Genomic DNA, 22,575 nt, shown 5'->3' with positions numbered 1-22,575 from the left:
ATTTTATAAAGTATCTCCACAACATGACTCCACAAAAAAGAAAAATCCACACAGACAGCCAAGCCCACCCCACCTCCTCTGAACAGCATTGCATCATTTCTGATGCAGTGTTTTGGCTGCTATCAGATAAATGCTTTTAGCACAATTTGATACCCCGTTGTGGGGTTTGAGCAAAAATTGCATATATTAAAGAAAAAATTATACAAGAAGGATTCCTGTTGAAATATGGCCATTACTACATATCAAGAAGTTGACATTGCACAGAAGCTATCCTCAGCTGAGAAAATCTCAAACGATCAAGTTCCCCAGCCTACCACAATATACCATCCGTTTCCTCATCTGAGGAGCCTTGAAGCTTTTCTGCACCACAAGGATTTGACACTGTGGGGGGTGGGGAGATATTCTTCTACACTCTAGGGATGTTCGAGGGGGGTTCAGTTCTACGTTGAACCGTTGACAGTTCCAGGGTCAAACCAAACCCCCCCCCCATTTAGACTGACCATGGACAAACAACCCCCCACACACACTGTTCAAGGGGGGGGCCTGCATTTTTTTTTTAAAAAAATTGTGGGTTTTTTTTTTTTAAATTAACCTTTAGCCCCCTCAGGAGGCTTCCTCTAGGCCACGGGGGGTCCGTGAAGGTTCCCCCTCCCCCCCGCCAGCCTTGTTAATCACTGCCGCAGCCCATTTTACCCCCTTTTCCAGCCCATTCAGGCCTCCATATGTTGGCATGCGCAAATGGCCTCTGCAAGGCCCTAGGTCATGCCAGGCCTCACAGAGGCCATTTACGCATGCACGGCGACAAAAATGGCCACCACACCAACATACGGAGGCCCGAATGGGCCAAAAAAGGGGGTAAAACGGTCTGCGGCAGTGATGAATGAGGTCATCGGGGGAAGGGGGAACCTTCGCAGACTACACCCCCTGGACGGCCTAGTGGTATAAAAATCCCCCCCAAAAAAACTTTGCGCACCCCACCCAGGACTGAACCCTACCGGGCAGGGTGGTTCTAAAGGATGCTGGACCAAACTGGTCTGGTCAGATGTGTAATGCACATCTCAGGGCATGCCAAGGTTCTTATGTTAATAGTTCCCTGTAGTGATGGTGCTGAAGTTCATAAATCACAGAATATATGTGCATCTCAGCTACCCATATTGTTCACTTTCAATAAGAGGCTAGCATTATGGCTCTAACCTATTCTTCCTCCTACCCACTTTTAGCAGTAGCAGGAAGATCAGTCTCTTCTTCCCTTCTCCAGAGCTAGAACATTACTAAGCAGCATGCCAGTAGCCCAGAGAGATGCCCTTTCCAGATGCCAGTACTAGAGCACACAACTGCAACTAGATTTCCCAGGGCAATAAGACACATTCTGGGAGTGGGCAGGAGGTGGGTGGTGGGTGGGGAGAAGCAGCAGCAACATCCCTCCCACCTCAAGGGAAGGACGGACACAGGCAGCCCTCCCTTCCTCACTGGAACAGCAGCTACCACAGCTCAGAACGGAGGTCTGAGAAGGAGTGTTGCAAAAATTCTCGACTCTGCAGGGGGAAGCGCTTTTTAAGGGGCTAGATGAGACAACACTTCCAAACCAATGCAATTTAGAAGGGGATGTGCTATGTGTGTGCCCATCATGACATCTTGCACAGACATCCCAAATTCCCCTCTGTTGCATGTGTGTGGGTGTGATTCACGCAGATGGCAGCTCTCGTTTAAACCAAAGCTCAACGGACCACAGGCACCAGGTCACCATTGCACCTAGAAGTGGAACCTGGATGAAAATGACGATACTACTTCATGGCAATTCCATAACTGGCAATTCCATAACATAATTCCATCCCTGCCTCCTCCCAGGCTTCTCAGAAACTTCCTGGGCATGCCCTCCTCCTCCAGCCTCACCACGTAGGCAAATCCTTCCCACATAAAGCAATATTGCAAAAAACAGCCCGTTTCCAAGAGTGACAGCTGCTGCTTGATGCAGGGAAGGAGAAGTTGGCAGTAGGCAGGGCAGGTTTTGATTGCCACGGCTCTGGAGTAGGAGGAGAGCACACCCTTGCTGGCCAAGAAGGCGCAAGGAGGCAGCCACTTGGGGAAATCGGGCTTGCTACTGTGCAAAGAGGAGGATGTTTTGAGCTGCTCTTCAACCCACCAGGAAATGGCTGCCACCCCTTCTTTCTTCCTGCCTACTCCTTCCAGGTCATACTCAGACATCCACCACTGTGGCTGTTCCAGTTTTGCGCAATCTGTGACTCACTGGTACTGGCACCACTGCTGCTTGAGCAGCAACAACCAGCCCACAAACCTACTGGTCCATTCACTACCATCACCATCTCTCCAGCAGGGCACTTTCCCATTTGTCCACCACTCCCAAGAACCATCCCCAATGGGTTACAGGATGTGGGAAGCCAGGCCAGCAGCAACAATGGCAGGAGTGGCAGGTATCCAAGTGTGCCTTGGGGCGGGGGCTAATCCTTACTAAAGGTAGTGTTTAACTTTCGCTTAACACAATTATTTTGAAGAAGGGACAGAGAAATGTGAGCTTTCCTCTTTCTTCCACTTTAGTTCTCTTGACTAAGATATTCAGAGGCAGAGTTACTTAATAAAATCTTTGTCACAGGGAACCCTGTTTCTATTCTAAGTATGTTGCATGTAAAGGAGAAACAGAAGCCCATTCCACTCCCACTCACGATGCCCTTTACGAAGTCTAGCAATTTTGTTAAGTGTCCATTGTCTGGACTCCACATGATCGAAAGAAAATTTGTCAAGGCCTGGTTTAAACTAGTAAGTAAGTAAAACGTTATTTCGGTCGTAGACCAGCAATACAACAATATAAAACAAATAAGAAAATAGTAATGATAATAACAAGATAATCATATAAAATCAGGCCACATTTATACGCATTTGGCATATTATATAACAATATTTGGCCACAATATGAATAACATCCGAATTAAGATTAGTGAGCAAATAGTTTAAATAAAAATCATCTCCACAACCCGGAAAATTAATCAAAAGTGGGGCAATTAGTTGGCGTCTTATGTCTCTGTAATAATGACAATACAGAAGAACATGAGCAGTTGTTTCAACGTTACCAGATTCACAAGGGCATAATCTTGATGCATACGACTGGTTTAAAGTAGTATTTGGAGCGCATGTGGAGCCGAGGTTCAAATAAGCAGCCGCCTCCCCCTCCTCCCATGCATGTGATAAAGATGCATCAGAACATCTGTTGAAGACACTTGACGGGTAGGTACATACTCAGCACATTCCCTTTTTAATTTTGTGAGCCAGGGAGATACTATCTGAACCACCAGCCCTTGCAAACATTCTCCATGATGCTCCTATATGCCAGCTACAGGAGTTTACCAATCACTAGTTTTCAGTGCTTTCACATTTTTCCTTGGGTAGATGCCATTAAGCAGTCATGGCTTAAAAAGTTTGCAAGTATTCCAATAAAAGTAATTTCCAAGACATCACTGCTCAAGTGCCACATTCCTTGCCCCCACTTGAACACTGACACCTGCTGAAATAATTTAGTGTGAAACAGCCTGACCTGCACAGATTTTGAAGCAAAAGGAGCCTTTTAAAGCAAAAGCCTGAAGTTTTTGTTTTTTGAAAATCCATAATTGTCCTAGGACATTGACCATTCAAAATGAACCTTACCAACTACAGAAAGCAAAAATGACAGGCCATGCCCTGGTTTAGGTCTTCATATTTTATATTTATGTAGCAGTTTGTATCCTACTTTTCTCTAAAGCAGACCTGCTCAACTTTGGCCCACCCAGCTGTTTTTGGACTACAACTCCCATAATGCCCAACCTTAGTGGCCAATAGCCAGAGTTCATGCGAGCTGTAGGAGGACCGAAGCTGAGGTCGAGTTGTAGGACGACTGAAGTTGCAGGAGGGCTGAAGTTGAGCAGGCCTGCTCTAAAGGATCCAAGTGGCTAACGATAAAAACAATAAAATACAAACCTGCATTTATTCACGAACTGAGAGAGTAAAAACCTGAAAAGCACAGTAATAAAGTTTTAAACACATCTGAGGAGGCCTGCTGAAAAAGGGCAGTCTTCAGCTTATGCCAGAAGATTGACAGAGAAATTAACCACACACAGCAGGAAATTCCACAGAGTGAGAGCAGCCACTGAGTATACCCTCTTGTGCATGAACACCAACCAAACCTCACAGGGCAGTGGGGCACACAGAAGGGCCTCTAGTAGATCTTATGGCATGGGCAGATTCATGTGGGAAGAGGCAAGCCTCAAGGCAATGACCAACACCTTGAATGACCCCCAAACACACTGGCAACCAGTGAGTTGTAACAATATTCGTGTAACATGATCACAGAGATTGCCAAGCCCTGAATAGCTCCATTTTGTACCAGCTGAATTTTCCCCGAGCATCTTCAAGGGTAGCCCCACACAGAGTGTATTACATAATCCAGTTCTGAGGCAACTATTTATGCACAGATGGATGGATGCATCCATCTACCCAGAGGGGTTTTACTTCCAGGTACCTGAGAGAGAGGGACTGAAACCTGAAGAATGGCATTCTTTGCAGCTCAGTACAATGGACAGTTCACTGCGCCCAATTTCAGAATTCAACAGAAACACTTGCCATGGCAACTGCCCCTCCCAGCTCAGGAGAGCCAAGAGAAGGAACTGCTGAAGCAGCTCAGGCAGGGCTTTCAAGTTGATCGTTTGTTTGGATCCTTAGTACAAATTTTAATGATACAGGAAGCTGACAAGTTACTCCAGAGAGTTTTGAGGAGGATGAAACCACTCTTGTTCTTTGTTAACCAAAGCTAGCCAGAAGCCCAGATAAAGAAGCAAGAGGAAGGCAGCATGTTGTCTGAAAGCTTGCAAACCAGGGGAGGAGGAAAGAATCACACAGGGCAGGGCAATTCCTCTGTCAAAGCTCCTTAGCTCAGACGCAGTTAGAACAAGCAAGCTATTACTGAACTTCTCAGAATGCAAAGTTGCATTGTAGAAGAGCCTTTGTTTAGCAAGTACTCACTACATTTCAGGGTAGATTTGATTTAAATCAAACTGATTTAAATCACGATTTAAATCACGATTTAAATCACTAGCAGGGTGGATAAAAATAAAAAAAATCCGATTTAAATAAAAAATCCAATTTAAATTTAAAAAATCTGATTTTTTTATTTAAATCGGATTTTTTTTATTTAAATCAGATTTTTTTTTTTAATCCACCCTGCTAGTGATTTAAATCGTGATTTAAATCACGATTTAAATCAGTTTGATTTAAATCAAATCCACCCTGCTACATTTTATAGCCTGATCCTATCTATGCTTACTCAGAAGTAAGGTCCATGAAGCTCCTGGAAACATGTATAGAATTGCAAACTTGGGAGAACACCATAAGTAGTCAAGTTTGTAGTCAGGAACAGATGAGTGTTATTAAGTGTTAACTTAAATACAGCAGATTTCCTTTCTCCCTTTTAAGCAGATACCTTTATTCAAAATATTTTAAAGACCTTGTGCAGCTGTGAGGTTTTATTATGCCCAAGGACAGTAGTGCTCAGCTTTAAGAGCTCTGTGTCAGGAGAGCTAGTCCTGTGGTAGCACTAGCAAGCTTGAATTGCCCCCTTTGCTAAGCAGGGTCCACCCTGACTTGCATTTGAGTGAGACTACATGTGTGAGCCCTGTAAGAAATTTCCCTCGAGATGGGGCTGCTCTGGGAAGAGCACCTGCATGCTTGCATGCAGAAGGTTCCATGTTCCCTTCCTGGCATCTTCATGATAGGGCTGGGAGAGATTCCTGCCTGCAACCTTGGAGAAGCCACTTCCAGCCTGGGTAGACAATACTGAGCTAGATGGACCAATGGTCTGAATATGTACAAGGCCGTTTCCTATGAACTACGCAGTGTGACACCCATTGGAAATAATGGACAATGCAAGGTGCAGCTATATGCATGGAGCCCTTACCGACAAGCACCACTGCCCTGCAGCACAACCCCCTTATCACCATTTACATGTGCATATGGAAGCAGGCAGTGTTCAAGCCACCCACATCCCCTTGTGCATTATTTAAGCCAATATATAGTAACGACTACTTACAAACACTCCTGCCAATAGGGAATATGAATACGATGAATATTTACATACTGCTTTTCACAAGAAGTTCCCAAGCAGTTTGCATAGACATAAATAGATAACTAAAATGGCTCCCTGTCCCCAAAGGGCTCAAAATCTAAAAAGAAGGAAGAGGGCCATAGTTGTCATTTCAACACAAGGAGTAATCTAATTCTGTAGATACACTGTATAAAGGATAATTTCAGAAGTCCAAACCTTCACATAATTTGAGCAATACATCCATTTTCCTGATGACAAATTTGATTCAGAAACTTCCATGATAGGAATATAGGAAGCTGCTATATACTGAGTTAGACGATTGGTCTATCTAGCTCAGTATCGTCTTCACGGACTGGCAGTGGCTTCTCCAAGGTTGCAGGCAGGAATCTCTCTCAGCTCTATCTTGGAGATGCTGCCAGGGAGGGAACTTGGAACCTTCTGCTCTTTCCAGAGTGGCTCCATCCCCTGAGGGGAATATCTTACAGTGCTCACATGTGGTCTCCAATTCAAATGCAACCATGGTGGACCCTGATTACCTAGGGGGACAGGTCATGCTTGCTACCACAAGACCAGCTCTCCTCTCTCTATCTAGAGCTCATCTGATAAAGTGGGCTTTATCAGGTGCCCCTGATGGGGAAAAATCTCTAGTTCATAAAAAATTATGCTAAATAAGTGTTCATCTTCAAAGTGGCACCTCTTTGATGTTTTTGCCACAACAGACTAGCACAGTTTAATGTCTTTTGGAGGTTTTCCCCTCAGTCTTTGTCTCCAGCTTTCATCCTTACCTAAATATATTCAGGCAAGTGTTATTGACAGTATGATCCTATTCATATTTACTCATAAAGAAGACCCACAGAGTTCAGTGGTCCTTAAAGCATACTTTGCTGCATAACCAATTTCTGAAGCACCAACCCAGAGTTCACATGATCTCCCTTTCCAAAGTCATGATTTGTGTTGCCGGGGGCAGAGCGAGAGAAGCAAATCCAGTTCCAACCCTAACTCACAAAGACCAGCAAATTTTGCAGCTAGCTGTATCAAGGGCAAAACAACCCACACAATGGCCATCCATCCATCCGACAAGAAAAATCTTGCTGAAAGTGAGTAGGTGGCTTTCCAGCATGTGCTTTAGAATGTGGGGGTGGACAAAAGACAGCAGGACTGCCTGACCATAGACATTAAGGCATTGGATGGACATTAAACTAACCCACCCATCTCTGAAAACAAGGTTTGACGAGGGTTTCCTGGTTTATCCTAACCAGGAACCTAGCTAGGCTAAACCACACTTGGTCAATTTGAATGTCACAACCAATCTCAGTTTTTAACCACAATCAGAATTAGAATTCTTCCAAGGCACAAGCAGGCAGGGAGGCGAGCACACACTTAAAGACCTGTGGACGTTATGCAGAACCAAGATTCAACAGTGGTTTCATGTGGTGGTTGAAATAGCCCACTGAAATTAATGGGACTTATGTTAGTCTTGACTCATCTAATCAATTTCAAAGCTGCTTAGCCACGACCAACTAGTCTGGATGCTGCCCACTAAATTTAATGACACAACAGAACAGTTTTTCCTAATGGGCTTCAAAAGGGAACCAAGTATGGAACTTTGAGAACATAATAGGCACAGAATAAAATTGCTTCCTTGCTGCAAGTATTGCCACAGCATAGGCTTTCTAAAGGGCTCTATGCTATGTTACCAAATTCAAGATGAGTCCTCCACTCCCCCCCCCTTCCCCTCATCTGCTCAGTCAGCCTCTAGAGTCCAACACGTATTTCTTGGCAAAACATGCAGCAAAGAAGTGATTTTATTCTGTGTGTATTGCATCTGCAGGTTCTTATCCAGCAGAGCCACTTTTTCTTGTTAGAACTCAAGCCACTTCTCTTTCAAATCTGTTTCCGAGAACAATGACTCACTGTGCAGCATTCAATGAGTTCTTTGCAGATAAAATCTCTTGCATTTGGGCTAATCTGGACTCCAACATTTCTGCAGGGCCAGTTAGGAAAGTGGCCAGCAATCCCTCTTGCGAGATTAGATTGGATCCATTTCAGTTTGTGACTCCTGAGGATCTGAACAAGCTGCTTGGAGTGGTACGGCCTACCACCTTGTCCAACATGGCTGATTTCATCTTGCAGGGAGATTGTTGGAGCTGGCCTAGTTGATATCATTAATACCTCACTGAAGGAGGGCAGGATGCCACCTTGTTTGAACAAGGCAGTGATTAAACCCCTTCTATTTTGGATCTCTCAGTGGCTTTCGATACCATCAACCATGGTATCCTTCTGGATCACCTGAGGGATTTGGGGATAAGAGGCACTGTTTTACAGTGGTTCCACTCCTATGTCTTGGGTAGATTTCAGATATCAGCGCTTGGCAACAGTTGATCTACAAAAACAGGAGTTACTATATGGAGTCCCTCAGAGCTCCATTCTGTCATCAATGCTTTTTAACATCTGCATGAAACCGCAGGGTGAGGTCATCAGGGGATTTGATGCTGAGTGTTATCAATATGCAGACAATCTATTTCTCCTGGTCATCAATCAGGAAATGGTATTATCCCCTTAAATGCCTACCTACAGGCAGTAATGAGCTGGATGAGGGAATAACAAATTGAAGCTGAATCCAAGAAAGACTGAGGCTGCTAATTGTTGGGAGTGATAATCCGGAAGACAGAATACAACTTCCTGTCCTGGGCGAGATTACAACCCTATTATTTCTGGGGGAGTGTAACTTGGGAGTCCTCTTGGACCCAGGTTTCACCCTGGTGCCTCAGAGGCTGTGGCCAGGAGCACGGGCACAATCTTGAAGGAGACATCACATCATGCCTGTTCTTAAACATCTGCACTGGCTGCCAATACGTTTTCAGGCAAAATACAAAGTGCTAGTTATTACCTATAACATCCTGAATGGATTAGGTCCAATTACCCGAGAGAGCGCCTTTCTCTACAAGATCCCTGCCACTCATTAAGAGGGAACTGTCTTTGGATGCCACCAGCTCATCTGGTGGCAACCTGGGATCAGGTCTGCTCAGTTGTCACCCCAGGTTGTAGAACACACTCCTCATGGATATGAGAGAATTAACTTCATCGGAGGCCTTCAGAAGAACCTTAAAGATCTAGGTTTTTAGCTTGGCTTTTAATGATATCTAGTTTGAATTTTAATGAGTTTTAATCTGGTTTAAATATATCTTGATTTTATTTGTTTTATTCTGTTTTTGATTTTAATGTAAACCACCCTGAGCAACTTTATTTATTTATTTATTTATTTAGAATATTTTTATACCACCCAAATTTACGTCTCTGGGCATTTTACAACAAGATTAAAAAAGTAAAACATTAATTAAAAACAAAAAATTTAAAAGACAATTTAAATTTTTAAAACAATATTCTAAAAACAACATTAAAACCATTAAAACAATATTAATTAAAAGCCTGGGTGAAGAGATGCATCTTTAAAGACTTTTTTAAAGTTGTCAGAGATGGGGAGGCTCTTATTTCACTAGGGAGTGCATTCCAAAGCCTTGGGACAGCAACGGAGAATTGAGTAGCCACCAGACGAGCCAGTGACAAATGCAGAAGGACCTCTCCTGATGATCTCAATGGGCAGTGGGGTTCATGACAAAGAAGACGTTCTCTTAAATACCCAGGGCCCAAGCTGTTTAGGGCTTTATAGGTTATGACCAACACCTTGTATTTTGCCCGGAAACATATCAGCAGCCAGTGTAACTCCTTCAATACAGGAGTAATATGGTCTCTCCTAGATGACCCAGAGACCAGCATGGCTACCGCATTCTGGACCAACTGTAGTTTCCGGACTACGTACAAGGGCAGCCCCACATAGAGTGCATTGCAGTAACCTAGTCTGGAGGTTACCAGCAGATGTACCACTGTTTTGAGGTCATCTCTCGCAAAAAACGGGCGTAGCTGGCATATCAGCCACAGCTGATAGAAGGCACTTCTGGCCACTACCTCAACCTGGGACACCAAGGAGAGACTTGGATCCAGAAGCACCCCTAGACTGCATACCTGTTCCTTCTGGGGAAATGTGACCCCATCTAGAACAGGCAGATCAAAATAGTCTCCCTAGTTCTGACTCCGCACAATGAGTACCTTCCTCTTATCTGGATTCAGTCTCAGTTTGTTATCCCTCATCCAGCCCATTACCAACTCCAGGCAGGCATTTAGGGAGGTTATGCCTTCTCCCGATGATGCTGACATGGAGAAATAGATTTGGGTGTCATCAGCATACTGATAGCACCCTGCATCAAATCTCCTGATGATCTCTCCCAGCGGTTTCGTGTAGGTGTTAAACAACATCGGAGACAATACGGAGCCCTGAGGGACATCATACAAAAGTTCAGATTTTGAAGAACAACAGTCTCCAAGGGACACCATCTGGAACCTGCCAGAGAGGTAGGAGCGGAACCACCGTAAAACAGTGCCTCCCACCCCCAACCACCTCAGACAATCCAGAAGGATACTATGTTCAATAGTATCGAAAGCCACCGAGAGGTCCAAAAGGACCAACAGAGTCACACTTCCTCTGTCAATTCCCAGTTGGAGATCATCCAGCAGTCTCTACCCCATAACCAGCCCGGAAGCCAGTTTGAAATGGGTCTAGATAATCCATTTCCTCCAAGACTGTCTGGAGCTGGGAGGCCACCACCCTCTAAATTACCTTGCCCAGCCACGGAAGGTTGGAGACAGGCCTATAGTTACTCAGCTCTGAGGGATCCAAGGTAGGCTTCTTCAGAAGCCGTCTAATAATTGCCTCCTTAAGACTAGGAGGCATCCTACACTTCCCTCAGAGACACATTTATGATCTCTACCAGGCCTTCTACAACAACCCCCATCAGATAGTATAAGCCATGACTGGCAAGGGTCAAGAGGACAGGTGGTGGGCCGCACCGTTCCAATCAGCTTGTCCACATCCTCAGGAGTCACAAACTGTAACTGATCCAACCTAATCACATAGGAGGAGTCGCTGGACACCTCCACATCTGATACTGAAGTAAGTGTGGAGACGAAATCCAAGTCGGCCTGAATATGAGAGATTTTTTCCACAAAAATTCATTAAACACATCACAGCGGGTAATCAATGGTTCCAGATTCTGATTAAAGGGAGGAGAGGCACATACTAGCCCTCTCACAACCCTGAACAACTCCGTCGGATGTAAACTTGCAGATGCAATACGGGCAGAAAAGAATCGCTTCTTTGCCCCACGTATCGCCTGAGCATAGGTCTTCAAATGAGCTCTATACTGCAATCTGTAGGATTCAAGCCAAGTCTTTCTCCACCTGCGCTCTAGTCATCTATCTCACTGCTTCAGCCTCCGCAGTTCTTCCGTAAACCAAGGGGCCAGTTTTGAAGCGGGTCAGAGAGGACGCTTAGGAGTGATCATGTCTACTGCCCCAGTGAGTTTGCTGTTCTAGTTCTCCACCAGGATATCAACAGGATCGCCGGCAGAGCCAACACTGAATCCCTCCAAGCCTTCTTGAAATCCTGTTGGATCCAATAACCTTCTCGGGCGGACCATCCTAATAGGTCCCTCGCCCCTGCGAAGGTGGGGTGTGACTGTGAGTCCAACCTTAACCAGATGGTGGTCCGTCCATGACAATGGGAAAATCACAGGATTCCCCACCAACGGAACACCACCCTGATCAGAGTGAAAGACCAAATCAAACACGTGACCTGCAATGTGCATCGGTCCCGAGACCACCTGAGATAGGCCCATCATCGTCATGGCCACTATGAACTCCTGAGCCGCCCTGGACAAATTGGTCCCGAAATGAACATTCAAGTTGCCCAGCACCACAAGCCTAGGCGACTCCAACACCAAACCAGAGACCGAATCCGCCAGCTCAGTTAGGGACTCTGTTGAGCAGCAGGGCAATCGGTACACCAACAGAAGTCCCATTCTATCCCTGGTCCCCAAACTTAAGTACACACATTCGATATGGTCTGACACTCTAACAGGGATCATGGTAAGGGAGATATTATTCTTGTAGTCCACAGCCACTCCACCTCCCCGCCCCCGGTCCCTCACCTGCTCCTCAACAGAGTACCCTGGAGGAAGAACCTGGGGCCACACTGGGCCCCCAGCCTCCCCCAACCAGGTTCCTGTAATACATACCAGGTTGGCACCTTCATCCAGAATCAAATCATGGATGGTTTCTGATGTAACCTGGCATTACAGAGGAGCAAGGTGAGGTTCCATGGGTGGTTGGCACTGCTCCCCAAGGTCAAACAGGAAGGGTGGTATATAAATTGAATAAAAATAATCAAACAAATCTTTTCAGTCCAGCTAGGTAGCTTTGTAAACTGCATAGGTATCAAAGTTTAATGCTGCTATATCCTCTTATGTGCTCAGATTGGATTATTGGATTTTCAAGAGGATGCACGAGTTGTTGACTCCAAAAGTTGAGAGTTGAAATATATTAGCTAGTATGGAGAAAACACGAAGGACAAGACTGGGTGGAACCAATAATTAGGTCTGTTAGTCAAAACCAGAGGCATGAAGATACAACTGACATCTTATTTTTCTGTTGGGGATGAAGACTGTTCTGATCACTACACTAGACTGTAGATTAATCCCTAACGAAACACATCTTAATTATAATCCAACAAGGCCATATGTGAATTAAGTGAAAAGTAGAGCCCTCAATGTACTATCTATTCAGATTACTTAGCATAAAGGAATGTTCATTGTATTTAACATAGTGGTAGGCAGTCAGTCAACAGGGGTTTAGGAATCAGGAATAGGTGCCAGGATTACAGTACATGCACCCATCTGCAAACCTCTACTATCACAAAGGTTTAGTTCCATGTCTCCAACCCTAATGCCTCATTCATTCTGAGGACCCCAATTAAAGCCAGGTTCTCAAGGCAGGTTTACTCCCGAGGTAGAAAGGAGGTAGGAGTTGTGATCCTGCAGTAACACAATGAACATTTCCCCATGGCAACTCTGTACAATATCTTAGTTTCACATTTTAAAAAAAGCCATCCTGTCCTACAATTCCCAGAAGATATTCTAGACCCTTCAGGACAGAACCTTCTCCTGGAACAGAAGGGCAGGAGCAGGATTTTTGCAATAGTTTATTCAGATGAGGTGTCCCTGCCCTCTCACATCAGAATAAGATTTAAGCCATCAACCATAACAAACAAACAAACAAAAAAAATCCAGGCAGTAACAATGCCAGACGACTGGCCACATGAAAACATGTGATCACAACTTCACAGTAAAGGAAGGAGGAGCTGAGGAACAACAGGAGGAGCCTTACAGGTGTCACTGCCTACTTACCCTCCATGAGTGATATGGCAGCAGTCTAAACCCAAACCAATCCCCTGGAAACTGCAGAGAGGAGGATAATGGCCTCAGGGAATAAAAGCAAACAATTCTTGGTTTCCCTCAGCTCCCAGAGGTCTTTCAGGATTCCTAACAATTGTCCTATCTCAGGGCAGATAGCCAGGTGGACCCAGAATCTTCTGCACCTTTTATAGCCTCCCAAAGTCTCCATCAACGTCAAACCTGTTTGCATATCTGTAGTCCATGTCAGTGTTCCCTCTAAGGTGTGCACATGTGCGTGCACTCAAAAGTTTTTTTATGTTCTCTCAGATTGAATTAGGAAGGCCCCACTCTGAATGCACATGCACACACACTGCCACCCAGAACAAAACTCATTCTGCACACAGATGAGAAAAATTAGAGGGACCACTGGTCCAGGTGCTCCCTCTTCCCCTTGTGCGCAGCAATTCCTTTCCTCAAATCATGATCCAAGACCATAGTTTGACATATTTGTCTGTATGGGCAAACTGTAGTTTGCACATGCCTTGCAAAACAGGATACAGCATTACATCCAAACCATCTCTTTATATTCTTTAGTTAATACAAACTACATAGTTCTAACTGGAAATTAAGCTACCTTCAAGATTGTGCCCTGCATGTTTACACAGAGGCTGCTCCTGTTGGAACCTGTAATTTGTCTGTACAAGCAAGTGGTTCCTTTTTCATGAATTACTTGCACAAACAGGTGATTTGTGCACACTCAAAACTATGATTTCTTGGAAAAGTAAACCATTATGTTTTCTGTTGCCAATATGCAAGGACCACTTAAACATACAAATTACTTCAGAAGCCAACTCTGCACACTACACTGAATTGCCACAACCAGCCATATTTAGGCGAGTTCACTAGATCTGCAGTGAAACAAACAAGTTTTCCTTGCAAAATGCTGAATACACAGCACCATAGCAACCATACAGTTCAGATTCAAGCAGCTACACAACCGTACCAACCTCTGGGTATCTGGAGATTCAATAGTATAATTCCCACATGAACTCAAAAGGAGAAGCGTCATTTGGGTGTTTTATCACAGAAGCCTGATTTAGATGAGATTCTGCTTCCTTCTAACCATGGTTCTCAGAGTTAGCCCCACGCACATCCTTGCCAACATGAACCTTAGTTAATGCTGGTGAAGACGTAATGTTGCACCACAGTTAATGCTGACAAGGAAAGTGAGAGGGGAAAATCCATACAGGAGAGGAATCCATACATCAGTGTAATCCTACGCTCATTTATTCAGAAGTCAGTCCCACTGTACTCCATGGAGCCAACACTCAGGCTAGTATGCATAGGATTGCAGCTCTACTGAATTACCTGTGCTACCTTAGCATGGAGGCACTTTTTAAAGGTTCTCATATTTATCAAGGGGGAAAGCAACTGTCCCAGTTCAACTATCACAGAGATTCTCACAGTGGCTGTTGCTGGTGTGTTCCCTCTGGTGTGGTTTTATTATTATTATTATTATTGTGAGCCTCTTTAAGACAGAGAACTATTTTCTCATTCCTTTTGCTACTTATGCCACTTTATCAACTTTTTGTTGAAAGGCTCTCTGTGTGTGTGTGTGTGTGTGTGTGTGTGTATTCTGCACAGTAATAATGATGGCAGATGTGAGATTTGAATTAGAGAGCCAGCATGGTGTAGCGGTTAGAGTGCTGGACTAGGACCAGGGAGACATGATTTCAAATCCCTATTTGGCCATGATACTTGCTGGGTGACTCTGAGCCAGTCACTTCTCTCTCAGCCTAACCTTAAAGGAAGAGCGGGATAGAAAAATGCAAATAAATAAATAAATAGGGGACTCTGTATCTCTTAGCCACCACAGTGTATGAGACTCAACATGATTGCTGCACGTGGACAAGCAAGACCCACGTTCAAAATCCTGCTCAGTCATCACTTGCCCACCCGCCCACTAGGGATGTGCATGGAACCTTTATGGGCCTCCAAACCCGTTTGAATGACCAGCGGTTCTGCTGGTTCAAAGACAGGGGCACGCCTTTAAGGGTAGGGGTGCCCTTACCCCTCCCACTGTGTTTCCCCCGCCGATGCTCCATTTAAGAAGTCTCCATCGGGGCAGCAGCATACCTCTATGCCACCCCAGTGTCCTCCTTGGGCATAAGTAAAAGGAAGTACCCAGCGTGCATGCACGTATGCCAGGAACTTCCTTTTACTTCTGGCCAAGGACCAGAGTTAAGTGTGCTGGGATGTACGCTGCCACCCCAGCAGAGACATTTTAAATAGAGCACCAGCGGGGGAAGTGCAGTGGGAGTGATAAGGGCATCCTCCCCCCCCCTTAAAAGGTATGACCCCTCCCCCTTTGAACCACCCTGTGAGTTCTGTGCACATCCCTACCCCCCCACACACACACTAAACTTAATTAATTCATAGAGAACACCACTTTGAGTTATTTAGTGAGGGACACACATGTAATTTAATAACATAAATTGTGCTTGCCATCTGAAATGTGCCTGCATGAGTATCAAATGTCATCCATTTGTTCCTTTATGAAGTATACATTTCATTCTTCAAAGGCTGTGCCATGCCCTTCCCAAGCAACCTTCTGATACTGGTGCATTCAGGAATATTTTGCTCTTCAAATGGCAAAGAGCAGATAGGCTACTCTTGCCTCTTCCTCGTCAGTACTTTTTGCAAACACTCTTAGGGGTTTGCTCTTGTTCCATTTTAGTTTCCCATGTTTACGGGCTTCTTTCATATCGAAGCACCTATGCAGTCTTTTTGTTTTGTTTTAAGGGGAAGAGAAGCAGAAGCATTGCTGTGTCCCAATCCTTCACAGTAAAGCCATTCCTTCAGGATTTTTCTCTGTAAGCCAGTGGTGGCCATAAACCCGAAGTGCACTCCTTCGCCCCCACAATAATCGTTTATTGGGCCTGTGCAGAGCCCCAGCCCAAGCTAAATACTCTGTATAGTCCCTGTGGCACCATGCAGAGATGACCATTCTCACCATGTACTGGGGGGGTGGGAGGGTTCACCAGTGTTGGGGGGCAGGAAGGCTCCTTTGGGGAATATTGAATATTGATCAGGAGCCTGTACCATCTTGGAAGGTGTGCACCAAGTGCTGGGAAGTGTAACCCTTCCCAGCACTCCCCCACCACCACCACCACCACCAGCATCCACCTTTAAGAGAGGGCTCCATCTCTGAGCACTGAGAAAAGCACAGTTCACTATGTGGAGTTCAGCACAGTGGGAAATAGCTCTCACATTGCAGGTTTTTGCCAAAGTGGCCCCTGCTTGAAAAACAGTGAACATGATTGCCTGATCTGGTCTATATGGAATGGATATCTTGCTATTGTTTGCATGATATTCTGTCTTAGTGCGGAGTATCAGGCAGAGAAAAACCTGAGATTGAGGCTGGCTTTGGCCACTGATCAGGAGGAGCCTAAGAAGCCTGCCCAAAGAAGAGTTAACTGTATTGACACACAGTAGCAATATACATCACTAATGTTACTAGTTCTTCTAGCTCGACTTTTATCATTTGTATACCATTAAAATATATACAATCAATGCATATCCCTGATCATACAAAGTGAATGCAGCATTCAATTACAAATGATGTTATTTGTATATAAAACCTCACACACACACAAAATACCTTTATCACCTGAAAAAAAGTCACCACACTAAATTCAGCACATAGGGAGTAAAACTATCTTTCTGAAAATCCAAGTGCCTGATATGGGGGCTTTTCATGATACAACAGGGGCTTTTCAGGGTACAGAGATTTCATGTTATGCAGCAGCCAATTTTTAAGAGACCCTAATTGAACTGATGAAGGTCCAAAGGAACAACACTGGCTCTGCCCACAGACTCCCTCCTACACAAGCAAAAACATTCTCCCTTCCTTTCTCCCACTGTAAATAGCAACAAAGCTTTGGCAGAGGCTTCCCTTTAGGTACCTCAGCTGCTCAGTACCATTTGCCTGCAAGTGTTAGCTTATGCACAGAAGTTAACAGCTGAGGTGCAAATGGGGGAAATATTAACTGAACCTCTGTTCCTATTCATATTAGGGGGGAGATTAGGAAGCCAGCACATCTTGACAGAAATGGCTCCACCACTGCAAGTTAAGCATCTTTTTTTTTAAAACACATTGGTTCTTGAGGGCACAAACCACACCACCCAGGACAGATGAAAGGTGATTTGAAGGGGCCCCCAGGGTGTGTGGAGGCCCTGGACTTCAGCCCCGGAGTCCAGGAGTAAGGGCACCTCTGTGGTCAGGGACACATGGGCCAGTGTGGTGTAGTGGTTAGAGTGCTGGACTAAGACCAGGGAGACCTGAGTTCAAATCTCCATTCAGCCATGATACTTGCTGGGTGACTCTGGGCCAGCCTAACCTACTTCACAGGGTTGTTGTGAGGAGAAATTTAAGTATGTAGTACAACGCTCTGGGTTCCTTAGAGGAGCCTTTTAGGGTCAGGTTCAACCTCCCCCTCATCCTCCAGTTGCCTATCCCTAGTCTAAAAGTCCCTTTGCCCCACAATATGGGTGGCATCCATGCACAAGAGTACATTCACATAGCAGAACTGAATTGAAGAAGGGGCCATAATCGAAACACATCCTTGTACTCCAAGACAAGGGGGAACTCTACTCTCAGACTGGTCTTCTGAAGCAGAGGTAAGAGGATGCACCCTCATCAGAGAGGTGGGTGTGCTATCTGCTGCAGATGGGGAACCGAGCGATGCACACGATTTGCTGCAGAGGCACCGGTCCATGACTTGGCATCTTGAACAAAAACCCATTTCACCAACGTGGCAGAACGTGTCTCCGCCAGACGCGGTGGTCGCTCATCGGAAGTATCTTCTCCCACCAGCCTAGGGGGCTGGAAGAAGGGGCAGCCCTCTGCTGCCGCGGCCCCCTCGCTCCCGCCTGACGTGTGCGGCCAACGGACTGCTTTGAGCAGCTCTACTGAGCAACGGCTCACCTGGGGGCAGCGGCCCCAGAACTTGTGCCCGAAGACCAGCTCTGCCCATACGTATGCGAAGCAATTAATTAAAATCCGTTAATTAAGAAGCATGCCTTTGTGTGCAGCTAAGCGCCAAACCCTGGAAGGCAGGCGCCGCGCAAGGCAGCGGGGGCTTCGAGAGACCCCAGAGGACGGACATGTTTTTCATTTTAAACAGGCAAGCATCGCCACTGAATTAAAAGGCGGTTGGCAAGGCAAAGCGCCGCTTCGCAGCCAGCAGCACTGCAGAGCCCGTCCCCCGGCCACCCCACCGCTCGCCCCGATCTCCAGACCTCCTCCGCCTACAGCAAGCAGAGTCGCTCCGGTCTGGAGAGGAGCCACCGCACCCCGATCCTTCCACCGAAGCAGCGCGCCCGCCAGGCCCTTCGCACACGGGAGGGACTCGCATCCCCACTGACAAGCCCTCCCACCGAGCGGGGAAAGGAGAGGCCCAGAGCCCTCCGGTTCAGCAGCGCGCCTTTCCCCTCCCCGCCAACCCAGAAGGCGGCAACTCACCATGAGAAGGCTAGAGACGAACGCGGCTCCCCGAGTGGCCCTGGGGAAGAAGGCGGCGGCGGCGGCGGCAGCTCCGTTGGCCGCACAAGCCCCCATGGCTGGTGCCGGGAGCCGTGGGGCACAGACTGGCTGCGGGGTCATGGGAGGAGAAGGAGATGGTGGCGGCTACAGAGCCATGGAAGCCGGGAGCGGAGAGGGGCGCGCCGTGCCCGCCGCGGAAAGAGCTGCCCATCTAGCAGCCCCGCTGCCCCATGGCCGGGCAGGCGAGGGCGGCAGAGGAGCGCGCGGGCGGGCGGCCGGAGGGCAGGGAAGGAAGGCTGGAGGAAGGCTCAGCAGCAGGCACGATCCGCCTGGGCGCGAGAGACTGTTCCTGGCCGCCGCCCGGGGCTCCGGGTCCAGCCTTTTGGCTCCTGGCGGGCAGGAACCAAGCGGCGAGGGAGCAGGGCTGGGCACAGCGGGAGGAAGAGCGCCCGGCTTCCCATAGCGACCAGGGGGGCCCGACGGCGAAGGCTTCCACTCCCACCTGCCTCCCTCTCCAGCCGGCTCCGGATTCTGACCAGGAAGGGCGGAGGAGTCCCTCCCGGAGAACCGGCGGCTGGGCGGGGGGAGCGCGCACGTGGGCCGGGGAGCGGGGGCGGGGCTTCCCTTTGTTGCATCACGTCATGGGCAAGGTCGGGCTGGTGCTCCTCAGCGTTCAGTCGGGGGAGGATCTGCTGCACTCCGTCTGCCTTCCTTTGGCTCCAGCAGCGCCCCAGGACAAAGCGGGCGCAGATGTTATTGTTTTGCGACCGCGGTCTTTGGAAGCTCCCTCGAAACGGGGTTTTGGCTCGAATTCCTTTCAGCCCGACTCTGCTATGCCATGAGGTCGTCTGGATTGACCCCCCCCCCCAGCCCCCGTGTGTCTTACGGCTGCCGTAATGGCTTCAGAAGATTAGTGTTGTTAGTACAGTTCTGAATCATGGAGTAACACTTTTATTTATCACGGGAGAGTTGGGTGATTTATGTATCCCGCCCTTCCTCCACGTGAATTGCTCTTTTATCCTCCCCACAGCTTATGCAGTAACTGCCCCAAGGTCGTCCAGTAAGAGTCATAACTGAGCCAGGATTTGCATCTAGGTATCCCTCCAACGTTGCGTCTTTTAACATACCGTATGCTCTCAATCTTCAGCTTTTTCCTCCTCACAACAGCCAAACGATGTAGGACCATGATACCTCAGAGAAACAGAACTTAAACTGAACCAGGGCGCCGTTTAACACATTTATTGTGGCCTAAGCTTTGGGGGACCAGAGTCCTTTAGATACATGGTCAGCTCAAGATCAAACTTGACATGACATCGAGATTCTGTGAGTGGACCTCCCAACATCGTTTCCTTTTTCAAAAAGCAGGCAGGGGCAATATGGATGCAGTGGTGGCACCAGGGGCAAAGTGCATTCATGGGTGGGCAAACTGTGTCCCACATATGGAGTTTGCACATGAGGAGGGGCAAACTGCTTGTCCAGGGGGCGCTTGTAGCCCCCCCCCCCCACCCCTGAGCTGCCCTTGTTTGGATGGCATGATGGCATGAATCCTTTGCCTCTGTGGATTCACCAACTTAACCCCTCCTCACAAACTGGAGATGGGGGAATTTACAGACATGGGTTTCTTTGTACCCACATTTTATTTCCTCCATGGCTAATAGCAGTTGGTAGGCTAATAGCATGTGCATTAACCTGTTCAGAGGCCCTTTTATGGGCCTCCGAACAGGTTCAAACCCTGACTGGCTCGAAAGTCCAACAGGGTGTGGGGGGGTGGGGTGTTCGCCCTAAGGGCAGGGGAGGATGCACTTACCCCCGCCGTGTTTCCCCCGCCAGCGCTCGGTTTCCAAAAAGCCTATCAGGGTGGCAGTGTATCTCCCTGCCACCCCGTTTGCCCCATTGTCTGGATGCACCCGGAAGTAGCTGCTGCACCTGCGCACACGCCACATCCGCTACTTCTGGGTACATCTGGACAACGGGGCACTGCTTATGGTACGCTGCCTCCCCAACGGGCTTTTTGGGAAATGAGCACCGGTGGGGGAAACGTGGGGGGGGAGTGCATCTTCCCCCACCCGCCATCAAAGCAGACCCCACCGGTTCTGTGCACATCCCTAACAGCTGGGGGATGCTATGGATTGGGGCCATGGTGCAAGAGGAAAAGGATTAGAGGCCCTACTGCTGAAGCCCTGATCCAAATCAGCCCTGTTTCTCTGTTTTGTAACAGAAAAAGACACAAGAGTGTAGGGGTGTGCACGGAACCGCCAAATGCGGTCCCGCACTGGGGTGGGGGGTACCTTTAAGAGCGGTGGGAGGGTTTACTTACCCCTCCCACCGCTTTCCTGCTTGGTGCCGTAAACTCACGAGTAATTGGGGCAGCAGGATACCTCCCTGCCGTCCCTTCCCCAACGTTGCCTGCAAAACCTCCCAGGAGTGCTTTGCGCGCGCACACGTCACAGAGACGAGCGCGCGCTTCACGTCTCTGTGATGTGCGCGCACGTGTACAAAGCACTCCTGGGAGGTTTTGCAGGCAATGTCGGGGAAGGGACGGCAGGGAGGTATCCTGCCGCCCCAATTACTCGTGAGTTTACAGCGCCAAGCAGGAAAGCGGCGGGAGGGGTAAGTAAACCCTCCCACCGCTCTTAAAGGTACCCCCCACCCCGAACTGAACCACCCAGGTCCGACCGGTCCGGAGGCCTTTTCAATGGCCTCCGGACCGGTCCGGGCCCATCCCTACAAGAGTGCCAGTCATGGAACTCACACATCATACTGAGTATGATATACCTTGTTTTTACAAAATGAGGCTAAAATAAACTGTACAAAGCACAAATGAAAAAGAGATCTAGTCGAAAGAGGAAAATAATCAACCAGATCCACTTTGTTGGTGACTCAAAGGTCACCATTCTTTTAAGATGACTTCAAAGGGAGACTTCAGCAAGCAGTAGAATTTATCAAGATGTTTAATCCTACTAATTCAGAATTGACTGGAGACAATGATTGACATTCAGAAAGAGCAGCCTAACTGAAATGTTGTGTTCTATCTAGTAATCTTTTGTGTTTTGTTCTTTGGAGTTTGTCCCAGAGGGGATCCTGTAGACAGAGAGTGTGGGTGTTGGAGTCAGAAGGAAAAGGAGGGAAAGGAGGAGGAGAAAAATGGAATTGCTTCTGAATAATGTGTTACCTAGATCAGCATAAGATTTCTTAATGTTTACTACAAGGGAAGCAGTTATAAAACGCTGATCTTCCAAACTAACGGCACCTTCCCCAGAAAGCCCTCTGAGCCACCCAAACATGGGGGTGGCACAGCCCTCCGAAACAGATTCTTGGGTGGCAGAGAGGGCTTCCTGGGTGTCAAAAACTGCTGCTTCTCTGCTGCACTGGTGCAGTAATTTGAGAAGTTCTGTTAGGCTGCTCTCTCACTGCACTGGCACTTCCAGCTCTGAATGTCAGCTAGTGCCATGTCTAAATAACTTACCCTAGGGGAGGATTTTGTTATTACCAGTTATTGCTGTTGTCACTCTGCTTATCTTACACTTAACCTTGTAAGAAGATGTCCACAAACAGAGGGCTTTAGAGAGTAGGAGAGCAAAGTTTGTCATAGAAACAATGTATGAAATGTTCCGAACTGTCTTTTAAAAAATGAATGACAAGTGGTGACAGTTGGGAAG

General features: G+C 47.2%; 1 protein-coding gene across 2 annotated transcripts in view; it reads right to left on the bottom strand.

Annotated features, from left to right (window-relative positions):
- TNFRSF21 (TNF receptor superfamily member 21) overlaps positions 1-19,036 on the bottom strand; it is a 62,575-nt gene extending 43,539 nt beyond the window's left edge. For both annotated transcript variants that reach the window (XM_053284878.1, XM_053284879.1), the window contains exon 1: positions 18,896-19,036. In XM_053284878.1, coding sequence (XP_053140853.1) covers positions 18,896-19,036 — 141 coding nt within the window. The remainder of the gene's footprint in view (positions 1-18,895) is intronic.
- Positions 19,037-22,575: the final 3,539 nt, after the last annotated feature.

This window comes from Hemicordylus capensis, chromosome 1 (genome assembly GCF_027244095.1).
Source record: "Hemicordylus capensis ecotype Gifberg chromosome 1, rHemCap1.1.pri, whole genome shotgun sequence".
Taxonomy (NCBI): domain Eukaryota; kingdom Metazoa; phylum Chordata; class Lepidosauria; order Squamata; family Cordylidae; genus Hemicordylus; species Hemicordylus capensis.
The sequence above is the reverse complement of the archived record's forward strand: the minus strand, read 5'-3'. Positions and strand labels throughout refer to the sequence as shown.